Raw genomic sequence first — 26,748 nt, forward strand, 5'->3', positions numbered from 1 at the left:
CCATTTTACTAAGGGTTGCACACTCAAAATTTCCCTAATTTTCCCTAATTGCCATCAGATTCTGGTTTACCTATAATAGAAAATTCGATTGTTATATATTATTATTAATTAATGAACAAAATGCCTTTTTATTTAGAAATTAAATAAAAAGGTACAACACAAGGTATGTAACAAGCGGGTAGTTGTGAACGGAGTGTTATAAATTTTAATATTAAAAGTTAAATTAAAGAGGGTAAATTTATTTACAGGTCGGATTTTATTTTAAGTTCTTTTCTCTATTCAAAACTCACCCAATGCTATACTTACATACATAGAATGTTACAATTTTACACTATTAACAGATTTATGAACCACTTGCTCAGAAAATTAAAAAAAAAAAATAGTAGTAGACTGAATTTTGAACTACTTACTTTTGAATTCAACTACCCTCATTTTCAATACAAAAATAGTGATCTATACAAAATATTTAATAGTTAAAGCTATATGACGACTCGTGTCAATAAAGGCTGAAGCAATGCTAAATTTTTACATTTGAAAATAATATTTAAATATACTATAAAATATAAATATATACAGTATTTTAATAATATAACGCCATGAACTATGTATAAATATTTCGATTTATTCTCCATGATATTACACAAATTATATATTCATACAAACATAGACAACAAAGAAAAGAAAAGAAAAGACATATTTTTATTTCATATGTAAACGTAATCTCTATCTTCTTTACATACACAAATCAAATATATTTCGGCCATTTCTCTTATTACTTTATATTACAATAAAATAAAAAGCTACCGAATTTCCTACATACATTTTATAACATGCTAGCCATCTCTTTCTTACACACAAGAACAGATATAAAATAGAACGAGACGGCACGCTTCAGCCATCATCTCTGACACACACATGGCACAGAACACACACTTTTGTCACAAGTCACTGTTGAGAATGAACCTGTTACCCTCTGAGTGCTTGCCCGTGTATTTATACAGACATTTGCCGTATGCACCTGGAAATAAATAAAATATATTTAGAGTAAAAAAAATATGTACTTATAGAAATTACACGGGTCGCTGGGTTCAATATTGTTTGAATGTAATAAGAATGTACTGCGATTCTACACAACTGCCTGTACTACAATAATTGATGTCAGTTGATAACAAATCACAGCAAGTCAATGACTATTAACAAAGTGCGGGTAGTTGGGTCAAACGTCGTATAAACAACGTCTGAGCCCACGATTCGTACGAATGCGCCACGATTCAAATGAAAGCGGCATTTTATAGAATTCGACAGCTAAGCATGTCCTGACAGGAAATAGTGACAACTATATTGAAACTATTCATGAACAAAAATATTTTATCAAAAGTTACGTTTAACAATACATTACATGTATAATGATAATATACGTAATTCATAATATAAATGTGAAACTGTGTCACGCTTTCATGGATAACACGATGAACTTAAGTTACATGCAATTATTTAAACAAAATATTTATTTAAATAGTTTTGTAATTCTAAATGAAAATTTCATTCCATTTCATATCAATTAAGGGGTAGCAGTTTTTATTTTATTAGCAGTAAGTAAGCGCTTAAGTAGTCAGTGTAAAGAAACACTAGCAACACTGGTGGAGTATTTGTCGAGCGATGACGTCACCGGGCGTGTACGCGTGACGTCATTGAGCTTTACAACTACCCTCAAACTTATTAAAAGCTTTTGTTGTTACATTTACTACTCGATACCTTTGTTTCCCGAGCGACGCTAGATCAAGCGGTAAGGGCCGCACGGTGACGTCAGCGGGCGTGTTCTTGGTGCTGGCACAATGCTTTACTTTAAGAAGTATGAGGGTAGTAACCCTCATACTTCTTAAAAGCTTTTTGAAGTGAAATTGAGGGTAAAATTTCAAGTTCATGGCAATACCAGCACGTCATGGGGTATGTTGACGATTATGAATTATGATAATTTTGAATCTTGCCACAGAAGTTTCACTTCTGACACAAGTGCCCGGCACGCACGTCTTTTTTATTACGTATTCCTCACCTTTATGTTTCCCAAGCGACGCTAGATCGAGCGGTAAGGGCCGTACGATGACGTCACTGGGCGTGTACTTGGTGACGTCACAGGTCGGGCGCCGCACACGCATGAACTCGCCGCGTGCGAGCGCCTCGCCGCGCTCGTACTCGGACACGCGCCGCGAGTCGAGGAAACGCAGGTGTTTTAGCTTGTATATTACGAAGTATCTGTGGATATTGTTATCTATTACTCAAACTCAAACTCAAACATTTCTTTATTCAATTAGACTTCTTCGAGAAGCACTTTTGAAACGTCAATACATATTTTTAACATTTACCACCGATTCGGAAAGCAGTATCGATGGAGAAGAATCGGCAAGAAACTCCATAGTTGCTCTTTTAAATCATTTCAGTATTACAATTTAATTTTACAAAATATGTAAGTAACTGTACGTATATAATATATTATCATAATATGCCAAAGAACTGTCCTGTGGTTTTTACGCGACAACCCTCCATGGGTTTTTATCCTTCATATATTCCTTAATGCTGTAATAGGCTCTCTGAACTAATAAGGTTTTTACATAATTACTAGTTGCTCATTAGTATTCTATACTAATATTATAAAGCTGAAGAGTTTATTTGTTTGAACGCACTAATCTGAGGAACTGCTGGTCCGATTTAAAAAATTCTTTCGGTGTTAGATAGCCCATTTATCGAGGAAGGCTAATCATTACGCTTAGTCCAACAGGAGCGGAGCCACGTGGGTGAAACCGCGAAGCGCAGCTAGTCGTTTGTAAACTTTTAGAATTTCTTAATTTTTCTCCTAATTGATTTTGTTTATTACTAGCTACTCGCCCTAGTAGATAGAGGAAACCGCGAAGCGCAGCTAGTCGTTTGTAAACTTTTAGAATTTCTTAATTTTTCTCCTAATTGATTTTGTTTATTACTAGCTACTCGCCCTAGTAATAGGTTTCTAATTTACATCTGCAAATGGAGACAAATCCAGAAAACTGCAAGCCAATAAAATCCAGTCAGCCGTTTTCAGTTCTATAAAGTACTATAATATAAACTATAAAAAGATAATTTTTGTACAGTAAAATAGATAGGTATGATTTTTTTTTGTGTTTGAGGCCCGTGGAAGTACTTGTTGTATTTTCTGCATTGAAAGCATTTAAATGTACTGTATCGGCTGCTGAGTTGTTATGATATGATATCCCATACACTCCTTTATTTGATAAGTTGATAGATTGATAGTTTGATAGGATAGGATAAAACCAGTTATAGCTTTTGATCACTACTTTATTGTTGATTGATACTTTAAACTAATGATGATATAAATGATTAACGATATTTGATAGTTGATGATATTAATTGATAGTTGATATAGCGCATACACCCCGAGCGCTTTACACGAGCCGCGAGCGCAGACTAAGTACTAACTGGGTGAAGATGTTATTGTCACCATAATGAAATAGGATCGTGTAAAGCGCTGAGTCAGAATGTACGGCTAGCCCGTACATGTACAATTCAGAGAAGTTGCTAGAATCAGTATTGTAGTGTTCTTTTCCAAATACACTTTTAAAGGCAAGAGATTAGATCATATTTTTTAGTAATAATCTCATTTATTTAATGGATACGATATAAGTTCCGGTTCATAAACACAGCCACGGGCTAAAACACCTTAATACCTAATAGCTAGATAATTAAAACAGCGGGTTGGCAACATTATGCGCAGCTTATAAATATTCATATAACTTAGCGAATTGTTTTAGACTCGCAAAAAATATAATGAACTAGTTCTTCATCTTGACACGCAACAAGGAAGTCGGCTGTGTTATTAAGTTTTTATTATAATGGATATAAAAATAGAGTCGGCTTTATACTTTAAGTTTTATTTATAACCTAGCTTACCGCCCGCGGCTTCGTCGGCTTTGAATTAAATAAATTATATACTAAAACCTTCCTCTTGAATCACTCTATCTATTAAAAAAACCGCATCAAAATCCGTTGCGTAGTTGGAAAGATTTAAGCATACGAAGGGACATAGGGACAGAGAAAGTGACTTTGTTTTATACTATGTACTTAGTGATAAACAATATTTATGTAATGTTACCTGTTAATGTCTATAATAAAGTTTTATCTTATGTGAGTCTTAGAAGTAACTACAATGAAATTTAGAGGGTATATGTATAGAGGGTAACTTGGATTAATTAACAGATAGGGTAGGTTTTATCCCGGAATTCTCACGGGAACGGGAACTGTACGGTTTTTCTATGAAAACGCGGGCGAAGCCGCGGGCGGAAAGCTAGTAATACATAAACTGAGGTATAAGTCAGTTTATATAATATGTATTCTAAGGTGTGAGTATATCACTTCGGGTTCTTTTAGAGCATAAAGCGTTGGACGGATTTAGCGTCGTATGAAAAATTCGGCATAATGAAGACTGCATTTCATTAATTTTTACGATTTCATTTCATTAAGTTTTACGATACCTTTTGCAAGAAATATAAATTGACACTTAAACAATAAAAATGTAAAAATGAATCTAATATCTAATCTAATATCCTACTAATATTATAAATGCGAAAGTTTGTATGGATGTATGGATGTTTGTTACTCTTTCACGTAAAAACTACTGAACCGATTACAATGAAATTTAGCACACATGTAACTTGAACACATAGGATAGTTTTTATCCCGGAAATCCCACGGGAACGGGATCTATGCGGGTTTTCCTTTGCAAACGCGGGCGAAGCCGCGGGCGGAAATCTAGTACATAATATTTTATTGAATTCAAATTATGACTCGTGGGAATTTTTATTTATTATTTCCTCTTACAATATACTACCTATATAATTATTAAATAATATATGCATGTTATTAAATAATATTAATTTTAGTCTGACTACAACTTGTTACACAACTATTGATTGCTTAAATAATATCTAAATGCTGAATGTATGATAATTTCATTCTAAAGTCGACGATGCAATTTGCGTGTAAATTGTTTTAATTTCCGGTAGGTATAACTTAGGTATAGGCTGGTTGCAGAGCTTGACCGACCATCAGTGCGTACGTCAGTCGCGCTTGTCATATGTATGGAAATTCATAAAACCGTTCATAGCTAGACCGACCATACGCACGCGTATTGTCATGCGTATTATGTCAAATTCATAAAACCGTTCATAGCTAGACCGACCATACGCACGCGTATTGTCATGCGTATTATGTCAAATTCATAAAACCGTTCATAGCTAGACCGACCATACGCACGCGTATTGTCATGCGTATTATGTCAAATTCATAAAACCGTTCATAGCTAGACCGACCATACGCACGCGTATTGTCATGCGTATTATGTCAAATTCATAAAACCGTTCATAGCTAGACCGACCATACGCACGCGTATTGTCATGCGCATTAGTGTCATATTCATACACATTGTTGATGCGTATCGTCAGGACCGACGGTACGCACTGATGGTCGGTCAAGCTCTGCAACCAGCCATAAGGTGGTATAAGTTCATTGACATTCAATACTTTTTGATTTTATTTGCATACCAACCACTTCATTAAAAGTTTATTTTAATTTTAATAATTTTATTTGCAACAAATCCTTTGCAGTCTTTTAGCTTTTGAAAATAAAACGTAGGTACTTATTTTACAAGTTCCACTTACTTTTAGTGATTTTTATTTTCATAATATTGAAGTCAAAAAACACGTATCGAATAAAAGTACAGTCTAGAGGTAGGCGGTAGTAGGCGTTGCTCCGGTATGGCAAAAAGGCGCGAGTTCGAATCCCACCACAATGGTAATAAAAGTAAGTTTTTATAAGTAAGTAAAATTTCAATGTCATGGCAATACTGTCACGTCATGGAGTAAGGCGACGATTTTGGTATCTTTGAATCTTGCCAAAGAAGTTTCACTTCTGACACGCGTGCTTGGCACACACGGTCTTTTTTGTTTGTACTACAAAACAAAATATAGTTTATAGTTTTAGTTAACCCATTGAGCCCCAAGCGGCCCGATCGGTCCCAGACACAAGATTTTCTATTGTGTCTGTGGTTCCGGGGCCTGAGTTATTAATATAAATTTATAGTTTACTACATAACTATAGATAGTATTTAATATATATTATATATAAAAAAATATATTCATTTTATAGTTTATAGTTTCTAAAAGCTTAATTACCTGTATCTCTGATAATCCGTCTCATCCTTATCGAGATCGGAGAGCTGGTTGGGGCACGCCTTGTTGCTCAGCAGACTGAGGTACGACAGCGACGGATACGCCTCGCTCAGCTTGCCCACTAGGCTTTCTAGATTTTCTATCTACAAGTAAAGAATTAGATTTTATTCTTCATTTTCTATCTAGAAGTAAAGATATCCATTCTTCTTTATTGTCTTTATATAAAGTATGTGCAAATAGCCTTAAAAATGACTGTGAAATTACGGTTTACAAAAAAATACATGCATAAGTAGTAATATTCTAATTTGCGGGTATGTTTTGGAACTCTTTGCATGTAATTGCATAAATTATCAAATTCTGTTGCTTTAGAAAACTACAAAATAATTTTAAAATAAATACTAAACATAAAACTGCTCACAAAAAGCACACTCTTTGTAACACCAAAATGAAACTTCAATAAATACCGAATAGGCGAGTAATGCTTAAAAGTTGCCATACCCTCCACACATGACATCTACCCTATAAACCCGTATTTTGTCAACCTTTCATTAATAGAAAACTTCGTCAACTCCAAACTTTTAAATTTATATAAAATCACCTGATTATTATTTAAGGAGAGCGTCTGCAAATACGGCAGGTAGGGGAAGCTGACGTTGTCGCCAAGTTTGTTGTTGTCGAGAATCAGCTCCTCGAGACGCGTGAAGTTGTCCAGACCTTTTAACGTTTCAATACTGTTGTAACTGGAATATAAAATGAAAGGTCTTTTTCATTTAATACTTATACTACTTTTACAATAATAGTTTTGTAGGAAATTAATGTCGTCAGAATATGGAGTTTAACATTTTATGGTTGAATTGTCCATACTGAAACAATCTGGAAAATACTTGGTTTCAAACTAGATTTACTACGCGGTTTTACCCAAGGAGGAATCCTCTTATATCTAACCTATATTATTGTAAAGTTTCACTCAAATCCGTTCAATAGTTTTTTTCGTGAAAGAGACTCTGTTTATCACTACATAGTATAAAACAAAGCCGCTTTCTCTGTCCCTATGTATGCTTAAATCTTTAAAACTACGCATCGGATTTTGATGCGGTTTTTTTAAATTGAAGCATTGTTAACATTTTGCTCAAATTGGTACAACAAAGTGGAAGTAAGGTCAATATCCAAACCCAGTAAAGGTTTCATTTCATTGCACTACTAGTTAACTTTTACGTGAAACAAATGGGTACTAGACAGCTTCTCAGTAGAGGGGTAAATATGTTATTTAGGTCATCATTCGTGTCATTAGAACTACCGAGATATTGTGAAAATATGTCAGTACATATCTATTCTTAGAATATATCGGATAATTATTATCGATAAGTACGGTACAGAGGGACAATTATCTATAAGTTTACAAAGCAGATTAATCGATAAAATATGTGAGATGCAAAAGAGAATGCAGTTAGTTGGAAATTTCAGATTCTATATAGTCGCTACTGATTAATTTAAAGATTAGTGGTATTACCACAAAACAATTAAAACACAGTCTAACTTTAAACTAGGGATCTGTCACTTTAATAGTTGTCCATATGAAATATGATAAAACCAGATTAAAGAGAACTCGCGCCTAAAGTTAAAGTTTTGTGTGGTAAAAACAAATCAAATCATCTCAATAGATGGCGCACGGTGTGACACATAAAACTGAAAGAATAGATTAAATTCGATTGCTCAGGCGGGTCACGAGTGGCTGAGTTGGTTAGGCATCCGCCCCGGAATGGCGCGAAGGATGCGGGTTCGAGTCCCGCCTCGTGATCGAATTTTTTCTATTCTTTATAAATTTATAACAAATCAAAATCTAAATTTTATCTTATAGACTAAAATAGTCTCACAGTCAAAGCCTAGGAGCCTATAAGCCAAATAGCATTTAATGATAATATCTATATATATTTATAAAATAATGATACATAAAACAACTGTCTGATTAAGTGGAAACTTAAGTTGAACTGATAATAATTATGCTAATACTCTTTTTATATACAAATTAGAATCAAATTACGATAAAACGACACTAAAATTGTAACACGTTTTATGCATATCAAAGGAGAGCAAATAAGGTGGAATAAATAACCTACGTCCATAAAGATAGCCTATGTCACTCCTGAATTTGTTTTCTGTAAGTTAAAGAATTTCAGGATAGGAGATATCTTATAGAATCTAATAGATCTAATAGATATATATAAAATCAGTAATATATTATGTAAAGTCCTATAGAATCTAATAGATCTAATAGATATATATAGAATAATCTAATAGATATATTAGAAACATTAACTACTTCTTTATTATTTTACGTGGGAATCAATTCTTTCGCATACTGGGCGAACGTGGACGACCGTGGGCTTAAGTTGCACGATACGTAAGGATACTGTTCTTGATTTGATAAGAACCAGTTATTATTGCACTGCCCATTTATGTATTTATTCCTATATTGTACCAAAGGTTGTCTGGAAGAAATCGCTCTAAGCGATAAGCTCGCCAATTGTACTTAGTGTAAGTTATATTTAAGAGTTTATATTTCTTGTTTTGTTATATTTAAGTGCAATAAAGTATTTATAAATAAATATAAATAAATAAACCAGATAAGCTATTATTTCAATACTAGATTTCCGCCCGCGGTTTCGCCCGCGTTTGCAAAGGAAAACCCGCATAGTTCCCGTTCCCATGGGATTTCCGGGATAAAAACTATCCTATGTGTTAATCCAAGTTACCCTCTAATGTGTGCTAAATTTCATTGTAATCGGTTCAGTAGTTTTTACGTGAAAGAGTAACAAACATCCATACATCCATACAAACTTTCGCATTTATAATATTAGTAGGATGCATATTTAAAATTAAAATGTATCTATTCAAGAAACTATTATGCAATAAGAAAACAATTCAGAGCAATTAAAGCACTTAATAAACCGAAAGTTTAAAACAGATCACACTTTGTTAACTTTTACCACGTAATTTCTTCGCTATTAAAAGTTTATGAATAGATTTAGTGTTTATTCTGATATGCGAGTGTTTTTAAATTTTAACGTAAATTTAAATGAATTTAACAGATTAAATAATTAGGATACTATTTTAGGTCAGTCGTTTGCAAAATAGAGGTTATCAGTAAATATTTATGTCACGACCGTTGTATTTCTTCATGCAAATAGCCATTTTATGGAGACTTACATTATTTTCTAGTGTTTGATTTTACGCGAGTCTTAGAAATTAAGGATTTTAACGGATTTTAAACGCGATTAATTCATTATATTATTTTCCCGTTTCGCACACTTTTGAACTATAAAAGACATACATTAGTTGGATTAAGTAACTAATGTTGAGCTATTGCATAGCTTCTATCGCGGGCTTAGATCATTACTTAATGATCTAAGATCGCGGGCCTTGAGCGCGGGGACCGAATCGTGAAATTCCGTAACGAAAAAACCTCACGATCCCCACTCCGACGGGCGGAGGTGTGGCTTGAAGGCATAGCATGCAATAATAGCTTTACCGCGGCGCGGCAGTCCCCGAGTGCCACACGTTGTTTTTATTTATCAAGAGACATTAAACGCCCACAATTTAGGAAGGCTTATAGTCTACAGAACAGTACAAACAGATGAGGAACATTAATGGAAATGAAGAGAATCTTATCGACTCCTACGCTATGTTGTCACAGTGAATGCGGGCTTAGGTAATTTTATCTACGTAATATGTATAAATATGTAAGCGGATTAATTTATAAATTTACTTGCATACATAGGCAGTAAAATTAGATGTCGCGATCAATAAAGAAGTTATTAAACACTAGCTATCCACCCGCGGCATCGCCCGCGCAGTCAAAGAAAAACCCGCATAGTTCCCGTTCGCGTTGGATTTCCTGGATAAAACTTATCCTATGTCCGTTCTCGGGTATCAAAATATCTCTATACAAAATTTCATGCAAATTGGTTCAGTTAGTTTTTAGGGCGTGATTGAGTAACAGACAGACAGACAGTTACTTTCGCATTTATAATATTAGTATATGGATTAGATAAACCTACACGTAGATAAAGTTAAGCTTACAAAACTATAAAAGGCTTTGATATAATATTTATTTAAAAAGCATTGAGATCCCGCCTCACGTCTGTTTTTATTGTTACCTTAAAAACTCGAGAACTGGCAGACGAGGATTATAACAATAAAGCCTTATTGTCTGGGTGTTGGGACATTGAACCTAAACACGTTTTTAAGTCAACATTGTATGTAGTTAGGCGGGTCTTCACAGAGCGAGCAGCCTGACGAAGTGTGGACTTGGCTCGGCCGAGGAAACTAAGACATTGGGACCTTCAATATAAGAGCCTGATTACAGTCCTTTAAAGGTTTGTAACACTACCAGTACTTATAATAAAAAGTGTTTATGGGCGGTGGTGTCCACTTAACATCAGGTGGCTACCCACAGACATACATCTATTACCCCTTTGCTTGACTTTGGAAAAAAAAAGCGTGTGCCGAGCATAGGTGCGAGAAGTGAAACTTCTTTGTATTGCCATGACACCACCTTACAATTTTACTCTCAACGCCCCTAAAGAAGTTTCACTTCAAAATCCAGACGTGTGCTGTCATTTTCCTTGCTCGAGCCACGTCCACACAGAGTGAACTGTTGCGCGCCGCGTCTGCTCGCTCTGTGGAGACTTGCCTATTTGCGCGGAATTATATTAACCAGAGTAATAAGATTAATAAGCTCATATGTGTGTAAGTATAATTACTCTTATTGTCTCCGATTGTTTTACAGGGAACGCTAATTGTAATGTTATTAGACTTGGACTAAACTTGTTTATTTAAGAAAGCCTTTGGGTGTTATTTGGTCGGTGTTTTTTTGTTGAAGATGGCACGGTACATTCGCGTACGTGAAATGATTTTTCTATAGCCAAAAAAAAATTAAATAATGTTTTTAAACGTATCTATAGGTACTTACAGAAATAATCATAAATACGTATATTAGATAGAATTATAATACTAACATAGTTTTTAAGGCCATTTTACTAACATGGATATTAAATTTATCTGAAATAAATGAAATAAATAAAAAAAAAAAAAAAAAAAAAATAGTTAAATGAGTCAAATCGATTCCAAAGGAGTCGGTTACAAACAAACATACGCTAATATAAACATGTTAAAAATAAAAAGGAATGTGTGTGTAAATAATGCTCTCTTTAATTAACTTTAAAGTACCTAGTACCTACGGAAGAATTTGTTCAGGCAATTAATTACCTGCGACGAATTCTATTGAATTTGAAGAACAAAGTATGTAAACCTTTAACTTTATTTTCCCTTTTAATTTGTTTATACGTGACCCTTTCTATGATCGAACAAAATTGTATATTGATTTTAATTAATTACGTAGAGAAATTTAGAATATTTGGGTCTGCCATAACAGTCCTTTTATTACAGGAATTACATAATTAAAATTTGTTCATGAAGCCTTGCTTATAATATTAAATTAGCATTTTAATATTAAATTAATATTACAAGAATTAGTACCCAAAACATTTCCAAGTAACAGAAATCATCGTATTATTTTTATTTATTTAACAATCTGTGTTACAATTATGATGATGATAATATGTTTGTTGTTAAGAGAATTAATTACAATTCCTCGTACAATATAAAATATTTTACCATTACAAAGCTACAATATTTTTTACTAAACTACGCTCAATCATAAGAAAGGGCAATGAAAATGATGAATCTAAATATATAAAACTCAAAGGTGACTGACATAGATGATCTATAAACGCTCACGCTCACGGCGCTGTGGCATGCAGGTTAGGTTAGGACGTAGGCATCTGCTAAGAAAGGACTTTGATAAATTCTACCCCCAAGGGGATAAAATAGGGGATGAAAGTTTGTACCATGAAAATTTATCGTTTCTACGCAGGCAAATCTGCGGGCAACAGCTAGTGAATTATAAACAGAAATGTGTCTCTGTGTAAATACGTAAAATGTTACGTTAATATGTAATGTTAACGTTGATGGAAAAACTAGACTAATTAAGACTACAAGACTTAAGTGAAACTAAGCTTGGGACACATCACACATGATTCAACTACCTTACATGATATAAATAAAAAAATAGTACCTATGATTAATAATTTACCTTAAATCTAGATAATTAACTTTAGCACCATACATATTCCATAGTGCCGGTGGTATTCTTTGGCAGTCCTGACCGCAGTAACTCAGCTGAAACAAAACAATGTATTTTAATTATTATCTCCTAGTACTCGTTATAAATTTTATTTATTAAGTATTTAAATAGAGAAAAATGCAACTTATAGATTACTTGTACGGCGTATGCAAGTTTTAAATTTATAGACTGACTGAATTTAGGAGAAAACCTGCACCCAAATAAACTACTGAGAAACACCTTACATAGTTATTATGAAAAACCAATATATGGATTTAAAATTCTTATTCTTTTCTTTCATGACTTTTGGGCTTTGGCCGAAACTAGTTTTGCTTCTAACTTTATGATTTTACATCTATTTGCAACCATTTTTGTATAGCATTCGTAATTGTCGGTCAAATAAAATGTCAGCGAGTTTTTACTATAATAATTTCAAATTCCTTTTGGCTATCATGATACCCACAATTATCATAAGCTTTGTCTACAGATACTAATATTATAAAGAGGAAAGGTTTGTAATTATGTATGTATGGTTTTCACGCATAAACGACTGGACCGATTTCAAAAATTCTTTCACCACTAGAAAGCTGCATCTTCACTGAGCAACATAGGCTAGGCTTTTATCCCAGAAACCCCACGGGAACTATGCGAGTTTTTCTTTGAAAACGCGGGCGAGGCCGCAGGTGGACAGCTAGTATTGTATATTTTGAAATATTTATTCCTTAGATGTTTGAGCACACATCATACTTTAACATTAGATTTGAGGAACTATTTAAAGATCTGTTAGTAGGTAGGTAGTTAGTTCTTTTCTGATTACTTATTTCAGGAAAGAAGCAATGAAATCCGGCCAATAACAAAAGTAGTATAAATTCCAATTTTAGCTAGACCGAGTAAAATCTGAATGAATTACAGTTAAATTATTATCAAACTAGCTTACCGCCCGCGGCTTCACCCGCTTTGTCTAAAACGTAATAAATTATATACTAAAACCTTCCTCTTGAATCACTCTATCTATTAACCCATTGAGCCCCGAGCGGCCCGATCGGACAACGACATAATAGATTTTCTATTGTGTCTGTGATTCCGGGGGCTGAGTTATAAAAAAAACCGCATCAAAATCCGTTGTGTAGTTTTAATTTTAAAGATTTAACCGTACAAAGGAACATAGGGAATAGGGACCGAGAAAGCGACTTTGTTTTATACTGTGTAGTGATGACTTAAAATTAAGGCCAGGGATATCTTAACTAATAACGCAAATCATAATCAAATTTCTAGAACTATTGAGTTGATTTTTGCCAATTTTTCTTAGCAGAAAGGGCATTCTGAATTAAATTTAACGTAAATAAATGAGTATCATAAACAATAATTGTAAAACACACCAACAAAAAAATTAGGATTGAGTATCTGCAACAAATGCTTGTCTCAGTTTGAAATCATTGAATCAGTCATTTGATCAAATGCCTACATTGGGACCTTGGGTTGTTTAATCCGGGGTCACCTTTCAGGTATTTTTATTAAGACATTGTTGTTTTGCTATCACAATTTCGAGTTACACCATTCTTTTTTTTTTAAACTCGTTTAGACCTATAATCATTTTGGTTGCTAGTCTTACCGGCTTCGCCCAGGTAGACTTTTTTGCACCGTTTTCAAAATTTCAAGAGATTTACCTCATCCAGACGGATACAAATAAAACGATCGAAAAATCTTGGAAATTCTCAGTGTTTAAGTTACAAGTAGTACAAGTAACACGATTTTCAATCGGTGGTCTTCCCCTTTTAAGTTGTTGAGAGAATTTTAATTGGTCAGAGAAAAAAAAAGAAAATCTACTTAAATGGAATATAGAATCTCAGTTTTTATAATATACGTATAATGTCGTTTATATACGAATATTTTAATTTTACAAGTAGAATTGGTTATCTATACTAATATTATAAAGCTGAAGAGTTTGTTTGTTTGTATGTTTGTTTGTTTGAACGCGCTAATCTCGGGAACTACTGGTCCGATTTGAAAAATTATTTCGCTGTTGTATAGCCCATTTATCGAGGAAGGTTATAGGCTATGTGTCATCACGCTACGACCAACAGGGGTGGAGCCACGGGGGTGAAACCGCGTGGAGCAGCTAGTCATTAATATAGGTACCTATAGAATAAAAATCCATTATTTGAGTCATGCTAAAAGCGTGTAAATTGAATGAATGTGGGCGAATTTAAATATCCCATTAATAAATGTCGATGAGACATGATTACACAGATATAATAAATAAATAAAATTTTACTGATATTTAAACTTGTTTTAAATGTCACAAGCACGTGGCAAAGCGTAATTAAAGTAAATTATAGACTTAATATTATCAATGACTGGCGGTGTTTTTCTTTTTTCTTGACATTTTAATATTTATTGTATTTTTATGAAATGGGTAACATTAATTGCCTAGTAAAGAAGATAAAGCACTTACATTTACGAGAGTGAATCGATTAAAAAATATACTTAATAACAATTTCCAATATATAGAGGAGATTATAGACGTTTCACACGCGGCTTCGTTTATCGTATCGTATTTGTCCAAAAGAATTAGGAATGGCAATATACCTTTTGACATAGATGTAAATATATAAACACAGTAGTTTCTAATAATAATTCGTATTTCCCCTGATCCCTGATGCCTGATGCCTAGTTATAACTTGAAAATATCAAATATTTTAAAGAAAATCCTCCATTAGAAGCCTACCTTCCTACCTCCTCTGCGGCAGGTATGTAAGTAGCCGGCTTTAAGAAATTGATTTTAACCGATTTGTATTTTGTAACGAATGATTAAAAAGTTTTTTTTATAAAGTCACGCAGATTATTATTTGCTTTAATAAAATCGATGTAAAGCCTCCTACTCATGAGCAACAGTTGCATTTGTTGAGCAACAGTTGATCAACAATGTTGCTTAAAACTTTATTTAAAAATGTTGCCGCTTCTCGAGCGAGCACTTCGATGATTAAAATGCGTTTACATCTTGCTGCTATACAAAATATGTTTACCATGAGTACGGATTATATTTTGTTAAAACATCATAGTAGTTATGCAGCCAATGTATTTAAAAGGTAAACAATTGTATTGCATCAACAATATTTCTTTTATTCATGTTATAATCAATCGGCTTTGTCTATTCGTCTGTCGGGTTATAGGGATAATCCGAATCGGAGCTGGTTTTCAAAAATTATAAAAGTTTTGGATTGTCTGTCTGTGACTCAGACTAGCAGACTGGACATTTAATATTGGGGCTAACATTATAAATGCGAAAGTAACTCTGTCTGTCTGTCTGTCTGTTACTCAATCACGCCTAAACTATTGAACCAATTTGCATGAAATTTGGTATGGAGATATTTTGATACCCGAGAAAGGACATAGGCTACCTTTTATTGCGAAATATGTACCACGGGCGAAGCCGGGGCGGACCACTAGTATTTAATATAATTTAATATTAGCTGTGCCCCGCGGTTTTACCCGTAGTGTTCCGCTCCTGTTGGTCTTAGCGTGATGATATAGCTATATAGATGATATACCTATATAGCCTGCCTTCCTCGATAAATAGGCTATCTAACACCGAAATAATTTTTCAAATCAGACCCTTATATTCTGAAATAAGCGCGTTCAAACAAACTCTTCAGCTTTATAATATTATAGTATAGATATATACATAGTACCTATAGATATAGTATTTAATATGAAATCATAGGTTCATGATTTCATGAATAAGCTTAACCGTAAGCACTGAAACGTTTAATTTCACATTACCCAGCAAATATACGGAAGTGGGTCGATATGAGATCCAAAACCAGTTCTACAAACAGGTTACGCGCGTGCTCAGACTTTTTCATGTGGGTGTACCTTTATAAAGATAAAAAGTATGCTATACGTACAGACTGGATTTGTAAACATCCTTTCGTAACGGACTTAAATTTTTACTGTCTTACCACGAAAATCTCTAGACAGGGTTTAACTTTAAGCGCGGGTTCTCTTTAATCTGGTTTTGTCGTATTTCACTCAGACAACTATTAAAGTGACAGATCCCCGGTTTAAAGTTGACTGTGTTTAAATTGATTTGTGGTAAGACCATTAAATTTTATGCAATGGTACCGAAAGATGGTAAATTCAATTGGAAGACTTAACTTTTGGTACGAATTGCTCAACTATACCGAAAGCGCATACGATCCGAACCACAATATTTTACTAGTATAAATCGAATTGAATATCAAATGGAATCTAGACTTCGCATTTCCATATTTCTCTTCACGGTTTACATTTTCAATGCATTTTAAGAACTAGATACGTTCCTAGTATATCTATCTTATTATAGATGCTGCATACCATTTTATTTCATGCTTCTCTTATGCTTCTATACAAATATTTGCGGCACATATTTTCTACGATATTGAAGATAGTCAATTTGCTGTTTGCACTGCACACAGATGCAATATTTTATATACTTCACACCTCTTCATATACTTATAATATGATTATATCTGGCTTTGTCTGTCACAGGGGGATACGTATCTTACAAATCAAATTATAGTTCGATTCAAACGAGCGGTTCTGATGTTAGCTGCGAGTGCAGTCAAGTTGACAATCCCGATACCCAAAATTGCGTGTTCCGCATCGGAACGTACGGTGTTCCGAGCCGCCATTAAGTTTGCATCGTACTGCACAAAAGGTTTATATGAAAGAGCAGACAGTGAAAGATAATATACTTTAAAACTGTCACGATCTTTTCATTTATAATTAAGTACTGGCAAAGAGGCTTTTTGTGAATTTATTTTAGAGGCAAGCTGTTTCTCCTAAACACAGGTTGCCCAGTAACCTAGCTAGGGAAACATTGGCTTATACAGGGTTATTTGTAAAACACCGGCAACCTCGCAGGACAAGAAAGCTAACATCATAAGTAACAACATTTGATCTACGACTTTTGGCATAACGCAATAAATTATTTAAAAAAGATTTTTTAAGCTTTTATTGTACTCTCCTAACATTTGTAAGTCTATGTTCTATTCATTATCGAAAGGACGACGCATCGCCCCCTTTCCCCTCCCGTTCACTTCTTGTTTACATAATTTTTGGAATGCGCGTAGAGTTTATAATATTCAAACGGAAAATTAAATGAATATTTATTTTTGTATGAAAATAAAATCTAATAAATTATCAAAAGTCGTAGAACAAATGTTGTTACTTATGATGTTAGCTATGTTATCCTGCGAGGTTGCTGGTGTTTTACAAGTAACCCTGTATAAATTGTTTTAGTAGCCTATTTATTTATATACTTTCACATGAATATTAATTGTATATTGTAATAAATTGTAATTGTAATCTTCCACAAATAACACAATCCCTTTACAACATGGTGACGATAAAAAATACAATATCCCTACATTTGATCGTAACCACAATCGTAACTGGCGTCCGGTGATACGTCATAAGTTCGCCACATAAAGTTTAAGGGCCTTGTCTCCAGTTGTAATATCATGTTTTATAACGGTTATCTTTACTGTGGGTCACTTTATCTTTATGCTTGCATTTATTTTCCGTGCGAAGTTCATTATGTGGGGAAGTGTTCTCAAGCCAATAAGAAGACGTATCGTCAATACATCACGTATCATTATTAGTTCAAGGTGGCGATCTGTCTACTGTACTAACGGTTACTGCAGGGATTTTGTTTATTATAGGGATTTCTAGTAAGGGGAATACAATTTATAAGTAACAGTAGGTAATTATTAAGAAGTAGGTTGGAAGAACAATAATCTTTATTCTTGACAATCAATATTGGCACTATTTAAAACTTGAATAAAAAAAGATGATTTTCGCTCGCTAAAAAGCTCTTTACAAAGCTCTTTTCTGTTTATAAATTCATAGTTTGGTTTTCAAATTATTAAAATTTCATCGCATCTGCACAGTCGTAGTTTTGGGATAAAATTGATCAGTTTTTATGTTCTATAGGCAAAAAAGCTAAACGATGTTTCAATAATAATAATTACTTGACGCCTCTCAAGTCTTTATAGTGTAGGATTTCTACGATGTCTAGTTACGATTTCTTTCGTATATGCTCTATTTCGTATTCTTTAGAGATAGAGCAATTTGAAACGATCCTTTTCAGTCATTGAAATATCTGTTTGAACTGAGACGGGATTACATTTCGAAGTGAATACGAGTGAATAAACTTTGCTGAATCCACTAGAGGTTCTACATAAAACACCATAACCTTACATACATACATAAAACGTGAATAAATTGATTCGAAGTGGAATGATAAAGCTGGCAACAGAAAAAGCGTTAGTCACGTTTTGCAATTTTTGGTATTTGTGAAACCAGGAAAAGAAATTTGTAGCATTCATTAGAAAATATTTTAGGTGCACACTTCACTAACACCGAACACGGTAACACCCATCCTAGGCTTATCAATTCAACTAATTGTGTTATCACAAGAAGTTTAAATCCTGATCAAACAGATATTTACGATTGCAGCATACTTGTTGACTTGTTGTATATCTTTTGTGAGTTATTATCGCATCGTATTCAATTTTATCAACACTATGCAATAACAACATATATTTATGAGCTAAAAATCAATCAGTTTATTTATATCTTCTGTTTGGTTTATTTATAAATGCTGTATTGCGACTAAATTTAATTCAATATTGATAGCGTAATCAGGACTTCGATCCCCAATTAGTGCTAGCTGATAGCAGAGGCGGCTCGCCCTAAGGAGCGCTGGTGCAGTGAACTCCCATAAATAATTATAATAAAATCATACTCCTTAATTTCTTTATTAATATTAATGATTACTATTTAAAATCAATCGTAATCGTAAAAAACTATTGGCAATACCAATGAATATATCCATCATTCCATCATCCCATACACGTACACCTGTAGGTATAATACTGTATTATAAAACGCGCGTAGCAGAGCGCTCACGATTGCGCTCCAATGAAAGAATATTTAGTACATTTTCTGATACGAAATCCAATAGGAGTGAAAGAGATAGTTTTGTCAGAGTCCTGCGTGTGAAACAGAAGATTTTCTATGAAAAAATAGCAAAATTCGGAGCGCCGCTCCCGCAAACGTTGCCGGTTCGTTTTTACCGCGCGCCCTAGCGCCCGTACACAAGACAGCGATTGCGCGCGACGATGCCTATATATAAACAAACACTCTAGTCAACTTGACTGCACGCGCGCGAATGTATATTCGGGAATTTTCTAATTAAAATCATAAGATATGTGTTGACTGTTGAAATAGCCTGTAGTTATCAGTATTACTTGTGAGTGTTAAAATGGACAATTATAATGTGGCGTTCATTAAAAAGTGTGTTAAAACGTTACAAATTCGGCTTGAATTGAAAGCTTAGGGACCGCCACGGCCTGAACTTGACCCTACGCAAAAATGTACGACAAAAACGAAAACATATACGCGTGTGTTTAAATCCGAACAATATGTGAAAACACCGTGGTTGTGTGGTTGTGATGAACATGAAAGCAACAAACTATTTTGTTTTCCGTGTCTTTTATTTGAAGCGGGCGCGGCCGGCGGAGGTGAGAGTGCTTGGACTGAAACGGGCGTTGACGACTTAGCTCATCTTTCAATCAAGATGAAAAACATTCACAATCTTGGTAGGTACCTACCATTTGTCGAATGAACTGCAATTGGCGTCTATCGAACGACAAGACATTCGTAAAGCACTAGATTCCGCGTACCGAAAGTCAATACGCGAGTTCAATGACCGTGTCGATGAAAACACACATATTTTACGAAGGTTAATAGATTGTGTCAAGTTATAGATATTTTTGCACACCAAAAAGAAAGACGTATGCATTTCCTTTATAAGTATTTTTTTAATTAAATTGTACTGCTTTACACCATGTATTTTCAGTGTTTTATTTCAAGTGAACACCCATAAAATTTTGTCACGAGCCGCCTCTGGCTGATAGAACAAGTTATTTACTGGCATTTGAAAGTCTGTTAGTGGTATACTATATAATTTTACTACTTGCGATATTTTCCACCATGGTGAGATAGAAATTCAACGGGTTTAACATGATATTCAATTTTCTTCCTCCCCGGTTGCAGAAACGTATAAATTCTTTTAAGATTTTTCGTATTATTTAAAGTCAGAAATAAGCTCACCTGGTTCTTTTCCAAAAATGCAATATTTTCCCAAATTCCGTTCGTCTCCATCACATGTAACTAATAGGCACTTGAACAAAATCTTCCAATTGGAAAATTCTTATTCTACGTCTGATGAATCGACAATTATTTATAATTAAAATTTAATTTCAACGAATAATAACGTGCAGATCAGAACAAACGGTGAACATGAACTGACATAATGTACTTAAACTCAATTAAGCTCATTAGAATTTTCTGTAAGAAGAAAGGAGTAAACTATTCAATATAATCTTATTACAATAATAGAAATATTCCTCGGTAATCCCATTATAACAATACATAACGGCTGAAACCATTTGCATTCTATGTATTAAAATTGTTTCAATATGTTCTTGTACAAATGTACAGTATTGTCATTAATATGTGTTATAGTTCCTACACAAGTACAAAGGAATGAGAAAGTGTGGCAGCGTATTCAACAATAAGACTCCTAGCAGTTCCATCGTGTCAGGTACGTATTGCGTGTTGGTTGTGCGTGATATTACCTGACATGTGTTAACACTACCGTGCCCCTCCAGCACAACAGTCACAAAGGAAACTCGACGCGTGTCATCATGCGTCGTTAGTTTCAAGTTATACACATATCTATACTTTAAATACCGCGGTCCAGCGATACACTTGAGACTATTGACGATCCCGCCGTTCCTCGTGACTATCAACATCAATTTCACGATCGCCAACGGGCACACGGAAGTCTCCAGAAGGGTGACAGCTATAGCACTAACGTTGAAAAGCGCGTACTGGTTCTCAAACAATATTCTCGTCAAATTGGAGAACAGAAGAGAAATCGCGACGATCATATTCAAACAGTTACTTAACGCTCGAACGACATGCGACGCGAGGAAAGTAACTGCTGCATTTATGAGTGACATGCTGGGATGGGCGCGTAATTGAATAAGGGTGACATTGAAAAAATGCCTCTATGGAAAAGTTGTTTCGAGCTATTTTAGATGGTTACTATAATTATTATAATTAATATGTGGCCTTGTATACGCTGCATCGCAAGTAGGCTAGGTCACGATCCCGGTAATATGAGAATATCTTGGTTTGAACAAGTTGGTTACCTATATTTGAAATGTCCTAGTTATTATTTGGATTTAGCTGACCCATAAAACTGTGGTCGGATCTCAAAAGGAATATTTTTATAACTTTTTTTATTGCTTCTGCTAGGCGTAGCGTGATGTTAACCTATATAGAGAGCAGAACAGGTACCTTCTAGGGAAGCGCGTACCGTCTTAGACCAAATCTCAACTTAACATCAGGCAAGATTTTGGTCAAGCGCTTCCCTATCGACATTATAAAAAACAAATATCTAGCCAAAGCCTTCCTCGATTAATGAACACAACATTTTTCAATTCAAACCTATTGGTTTGAATTGAAAAATGTTACTTCCTGAGATTAGCGCGTTCAAACAAAAAAACAAACTTCAGATTTATTATATTAGTATAGTTGGATAGGAATATGGGATCAACTGGGATCAACACTTTTGACATCAATAAGCTTATCTCAAGGCCAAGTTGGTACTAGAATAAATATGGTTAAATGTCAAATTAATATCTAGATCTAAACTAGAAAACAAGAATTTTCCATCACATTTAGAAGTAAAACATGTATCTTAATTATCCTTTGATTCATTTATTTACATATATTTATTCCTGCTTAGGATTTGGTCAATAGTTATGGAATGTAAACAATTCAATTTGTTAATGGACATTATTATCTATACTAATATTATAAAGCTGAAGAGTTTGTTTGAACATGCTAATCTCAGGAACTACTGGTCCGATTTGAAAAATTATTTCGGAGTTAGATAGCCCATTTATCGATATGCTATAGGCTATATAGCATTACGCTAAGACCAACAGGAGCGGAGCACTGCAGGTAAAACCGCGGAGCACAGCTAGTATGTAAATAAAAGGAACAGTCCTTTGTAAATGATATAGTACAAACAATATGCATAATGTACATGAGTAAATTATAAAACAATAAACAAGATTAAATGATAGGTATATAATATAGGTATATGGGAGTCATTATAATAAATAATAATATACATGAGAACAATGATAAATATAAAATTATTGATGCAATGATAAGTGCATACCTACACACTGCTTACATTCTGGTGTGTGGATTCAAGAATATATATTATTTGTATGCCTTTACATGTTAAAACAAACAACCAATATATAATTATCTATATGTATACATATATAAATAAATATAATATGTAGGTATGTTTAAATGATCTGGGCCGTATTATTACCTCTTATTTCCAGCTACGGAAATGTTGAATGGTCTTTTTAAAATCTTAAGTAAATTACACGTAAAAAGCTTTTTTATGCATTTACTTACGTATTGTGAGCTTGACCAAAATAGTAATAATAGTTTAAGAAACCTTGAAATACAAACTGTGGTAGCAGAGTTAATATTATAGTTAACCACAATTACAACTTTACAATGTCATGATCACAGCCATTAACAAGTAGATTTTGTTACCAACCCACAATTACAATGGGGTCAAAGTTACAAACAACTTACCATTTACCAAAGAGATTTATTTAAGAAGATGCTTGATCTGGAAGAAGGTATAAGACTAGCCATTAAGGGCAACTTAAACTTATAAATAAAATTGATAAAGAAGGGACACATACTAAATCATCTTTCTTAAAATTACTTTTTCAGACATTTTTAACCGGCTTCATTTTCAATATAGAGGCTTGTGCAAGATGGTAAATTTTTGGTTACCAATTTTAAATTGAACACTGAATCCAAAGCACCTTATTTAAAATTACAAAAACCCAGAGAGTGTTAGAAATTCTCCAAACTCAATACTGACTGATTCTCATGATATTTTGTGTGTTTATTGGGAAGATATAGAAACAGACAACATCTATCGCTACCAGGGTGAAACTTCAGTTCACCCACGCGTCCACGTTTAAATGTAGTAGCCCTTCTGGCTAACATTGAGAGACGACACACAAAAAAAAATAAAATAAAAAGACAACATCTATTTTTCATTTCCCTCAGTGACAAGAGTACTTAAGAGGCCTACACCACCGAAACTAGCGCCACCGAACATTTTATTTTTTTACTCCTTAACCAGATCAAATTTAAAAAATCTAGCTCGGTACTTTGCTAGTATATTACTTGTAGTATTTTTGGTATTACTTTTCACTATTCTAACTGTTCATTATTCTAGAGAACTTTTGATTACCGCCAAAAGTGGCCACTTTTGGCGGTAATCAAAAGTTCTCCTAATTTACCGAATGCAAAATAATGAAAAGTAATACCAAAAATACTACAAGTAATATACTAGCAAAGTACCGAGCTAGATTTTTTAAATTTCATCTGGTTTAGGAGTAAAAAAATAAAATGTTGGGGGGGCGCTAGTTTCGGTGGTGTAGTCGCCTTAAGGCAGGACAACATTTACTAGGACAGCTAGTTATATTATATTACTAGACTTCCGCCCGCAGTTTGCAAAGGAAAACCCGCATAGTTCCCGTTCCCGTGGGATTTTCGGGATAAAAACTATCCTATGTGTTAATCCAAGTTACCCTCTATATGTGTGCTAAATTTCATTGTAATCGGTTCAGTAGTTTTTACGTGAAAGAGTAACAAATATCCATACATCCATACTTACAAACTTTCGCCTTTATAATATATATTAGATTACACTAAATTCGCCCAGGTATCACATTTCATAACAAAATAACTCTTGTCTTTGTATTCTAGTAAACTTCTTCATTAGTTTAGAAGTTTGTTTAGCACAAACATAAATTTTTATCTGTTATTCTTTAATATTGTTTCAGCTCTTTATAATGATAACTTTTCTTTTTAGTCCCTACAATACTGATATAGTTTGCTTAATGTTATTAGGTATTTAATAATAAATTGATTTTGTATTATATTATATACATAGTTAATTTTATATCAATATTTTATTTTAAATATGTGTGGGTAGAGATTCAATAAGAAATCAGCATTAAGCATCAATTTTAATAAGAAACATTGTTAATTGACACAAGTATGTAGAATTTCTTCATTAGATAATTATTAGTAATTAAGTAATTATAAATAAAAAGTATGATAATACTCTAAACAAATAATATTGTAATACTATTCAAATTCAAATAAGAATAAAAAATACAGGTTTCTTTTTCTATGTTAGTTATAGTTATTAATTGAGGATTACCATGCCATACCATATTAATATATATTTCAATTTATTCTAGTGCAATTACAATTTACAAGAAAGTTTAAAATATATTTTTTTCACACACATAATCGTAATAGGTAGGTAAGGAAGTATATAATATCATATAATGGCTATTAATATAAAATAATTCTATAAATATTTATATGGCATGAGATCATATTTTTGCATTAACAGTATAATTATTGTTATCATAAAATACTTTAAATAATATGTACTTACTCGATTATTTTTAAATGCTAAGGCGAAGTTATTAATGTGATTCCCTTCCATGCTCACAACTTTTTAACTCAAAGTTTAAAACAACACCTCTCCACTATATTATTATAGTAATATTTCGATAGAAATAATAAATTATTAACCAAATACACTTCATATTCCTATAAAATCAAACCAAGTACAAGTACAACTTGAAGTTTAAAGTGTTCCTGTCAAATTTCGTAAATTAAAAACTTTTAACTGTCAAATTGTATGTCAAGTGTCAACATCAAAGTCACTATGAACTGTGCTATGAACGATTCTGTTCCGCTAGGCGCACACAAACACATAGATACGTTGAAAAAGTTTGTATATTAATATTTTATGAATATAACACCACACCACACAACAGTAATTGCTTGTAAGCAATAAGGCCGCCTATTGTACACTTTCCAAGTGTATGTGTTAATTTCTTTTCAATTCCTGATGTATTTTATGAATATAACACCACACCACACAACAGTAATTGCTTGTAAGCAATAAGGCCGCCTATTGTACACTTTCCAAGTATATGTGTTAATTTCTTTTAAATTCCTGATGTACAATGAATAAAAAAACGACATGTGGTACTCGGGGACTGCCACGGTAAAGGTCAAGCCACACCTCCGCCCGTTGGAGTGGGGAGCGTGAGGTTTTTTCGTTTCGTTTCGTTATGGAATTTCTCGATTCGATCCCGCGCTCAAGGCCCGCAATAGAAGCTATGCAATAGTCATATGGATTTTTATTGCTGAGAATTATTGTTTAACTCAATCTTTACATAAAAACTAAAAAAAACCCGGACCAAATAAAGTAAAATAAAAAATTAAACGCTAAATGCGAAGATAAAGTGGCATTTAAAAAAAAAAATTAAAATTGCAATAACTCTTCAACGGCTAGCTTTTGGATATGGTACTTATTATAAGATCAAATCAGTTTGTTTTGACCCCTACTACACGCTCTCAGGAATAGGTCGACTTAACCTGTAACCCTGTTTATATCACTGTCGCCAAACCCATATAGGCATTAGGCACAGCATATAGGTAAACAGTACACTAATTAATATCAAGAATAAGTTTGCATAAAATAAAATATATTGATTTGTTTTAGAATAAAATAATTGACACGGATTTTGAGTTCGCGATCTAGTTGTTGCTACTATACAAGTATGCAATGCAGTTTTGCAATTAATATTATAATATCTCAACTCTTTGATTTATTTTAAGCTTAGATTTTAAGATGAAAAATTTCCTGAGTAAATGGTCACCCTCCAGTCAATTTTTTAACGTACTTCCGGTATCGATTGCGTGATCTATCTTAGTTAGCTAGTGGTTAGGGAGCCAGGTGCAAATTTGGTTAATTATTTCCTCTCAAGAGATAATTCGTCAGACGCATCAGAGTATAGTATTATAAAGCCTCGTGAACGTCAGCTGGCGCTCGGTTGGGGGGGTGAGCGGTTGTAGCCTCCCACGCACGTACGAAAAAAAAATACATTCATTCATTTCCTCTCAGCTAAAAATTTGTCAAATTGTAGCTAACCCAATATCTCAATGAAAAAAAATAATCAGCTGGTTAAAACATGGTGTATTATACGTCAGCTGGTCTCTCGAACATGAAAAAAATAAAATTATTTTCCGTGATTTCCTCTCAAACAAAAATTTACCTGATGATAGCTTATATGTAACTGTGGATATATA

At 33.7% G+C, this 26,748-nt stretch overlaps 1 protein-coding gene across 3 annotated transcripts; it reads right to left on the bottom strand.

The window, feature by feature from the left end:
* Positions 1 to 687: 687 nt before the first annotated feature.
* Positions 688 to 25,233, bottom strand: LOC123693292 (leucine-rich melanocyte differentiation-associated protein-like). 3 transcript variants are annotated; one of them, XM_045638309.1, is made up of 6 exons: positions 25,040 to 25,233; positions 12,370 to 12,455; positions 6,814 to 6,955; positions 6,219 to 6,358; positions 2,054 to 2,253; positions 688 to 1,018 (listed from the first exon to the last, which is right to left on the bottom strand). In XM_045638309.1, exons 1-6 carry the CDS (start codon positions 25,088 to 25,090, stop codon positions 939 to 941), a joined length of 699 nt encoding a protein of 232 aa, XP_045494265.1. In that variant the 5' UTR covers positions 25,091 to 25,233; the 3' UTR covers positions 688 to 938. The 3 variants fall into 3 exon arrangements, with proteins under 3 accessions (XP_045494265.1, XP_045494264.1, XP_045494266.1); XM_045638308.1 differs by lacking the exon at positions 25,040 to 25,233 and adding an exon at positions 21,087 to 21,449; XM_045638310.1 differs by lacking the exon at positions 25,040 to 25,233 and adding an exon at positions 20,560 to 20,700.
* Positions 25,234 to 26,748: the final 1,515 nt, after the last annotated feature.

This window comes from Colias croceus, chromosome 7 (genome assembly GCF_905220415.1).
Source record: "Colias croceus chromosome 7, ilColCroc2.1".
NCBI lineage: Eukaryota > Metazoa > Arthropoda > Insecta > Lepidoptera > Pieridae > Colias > Colias croceus.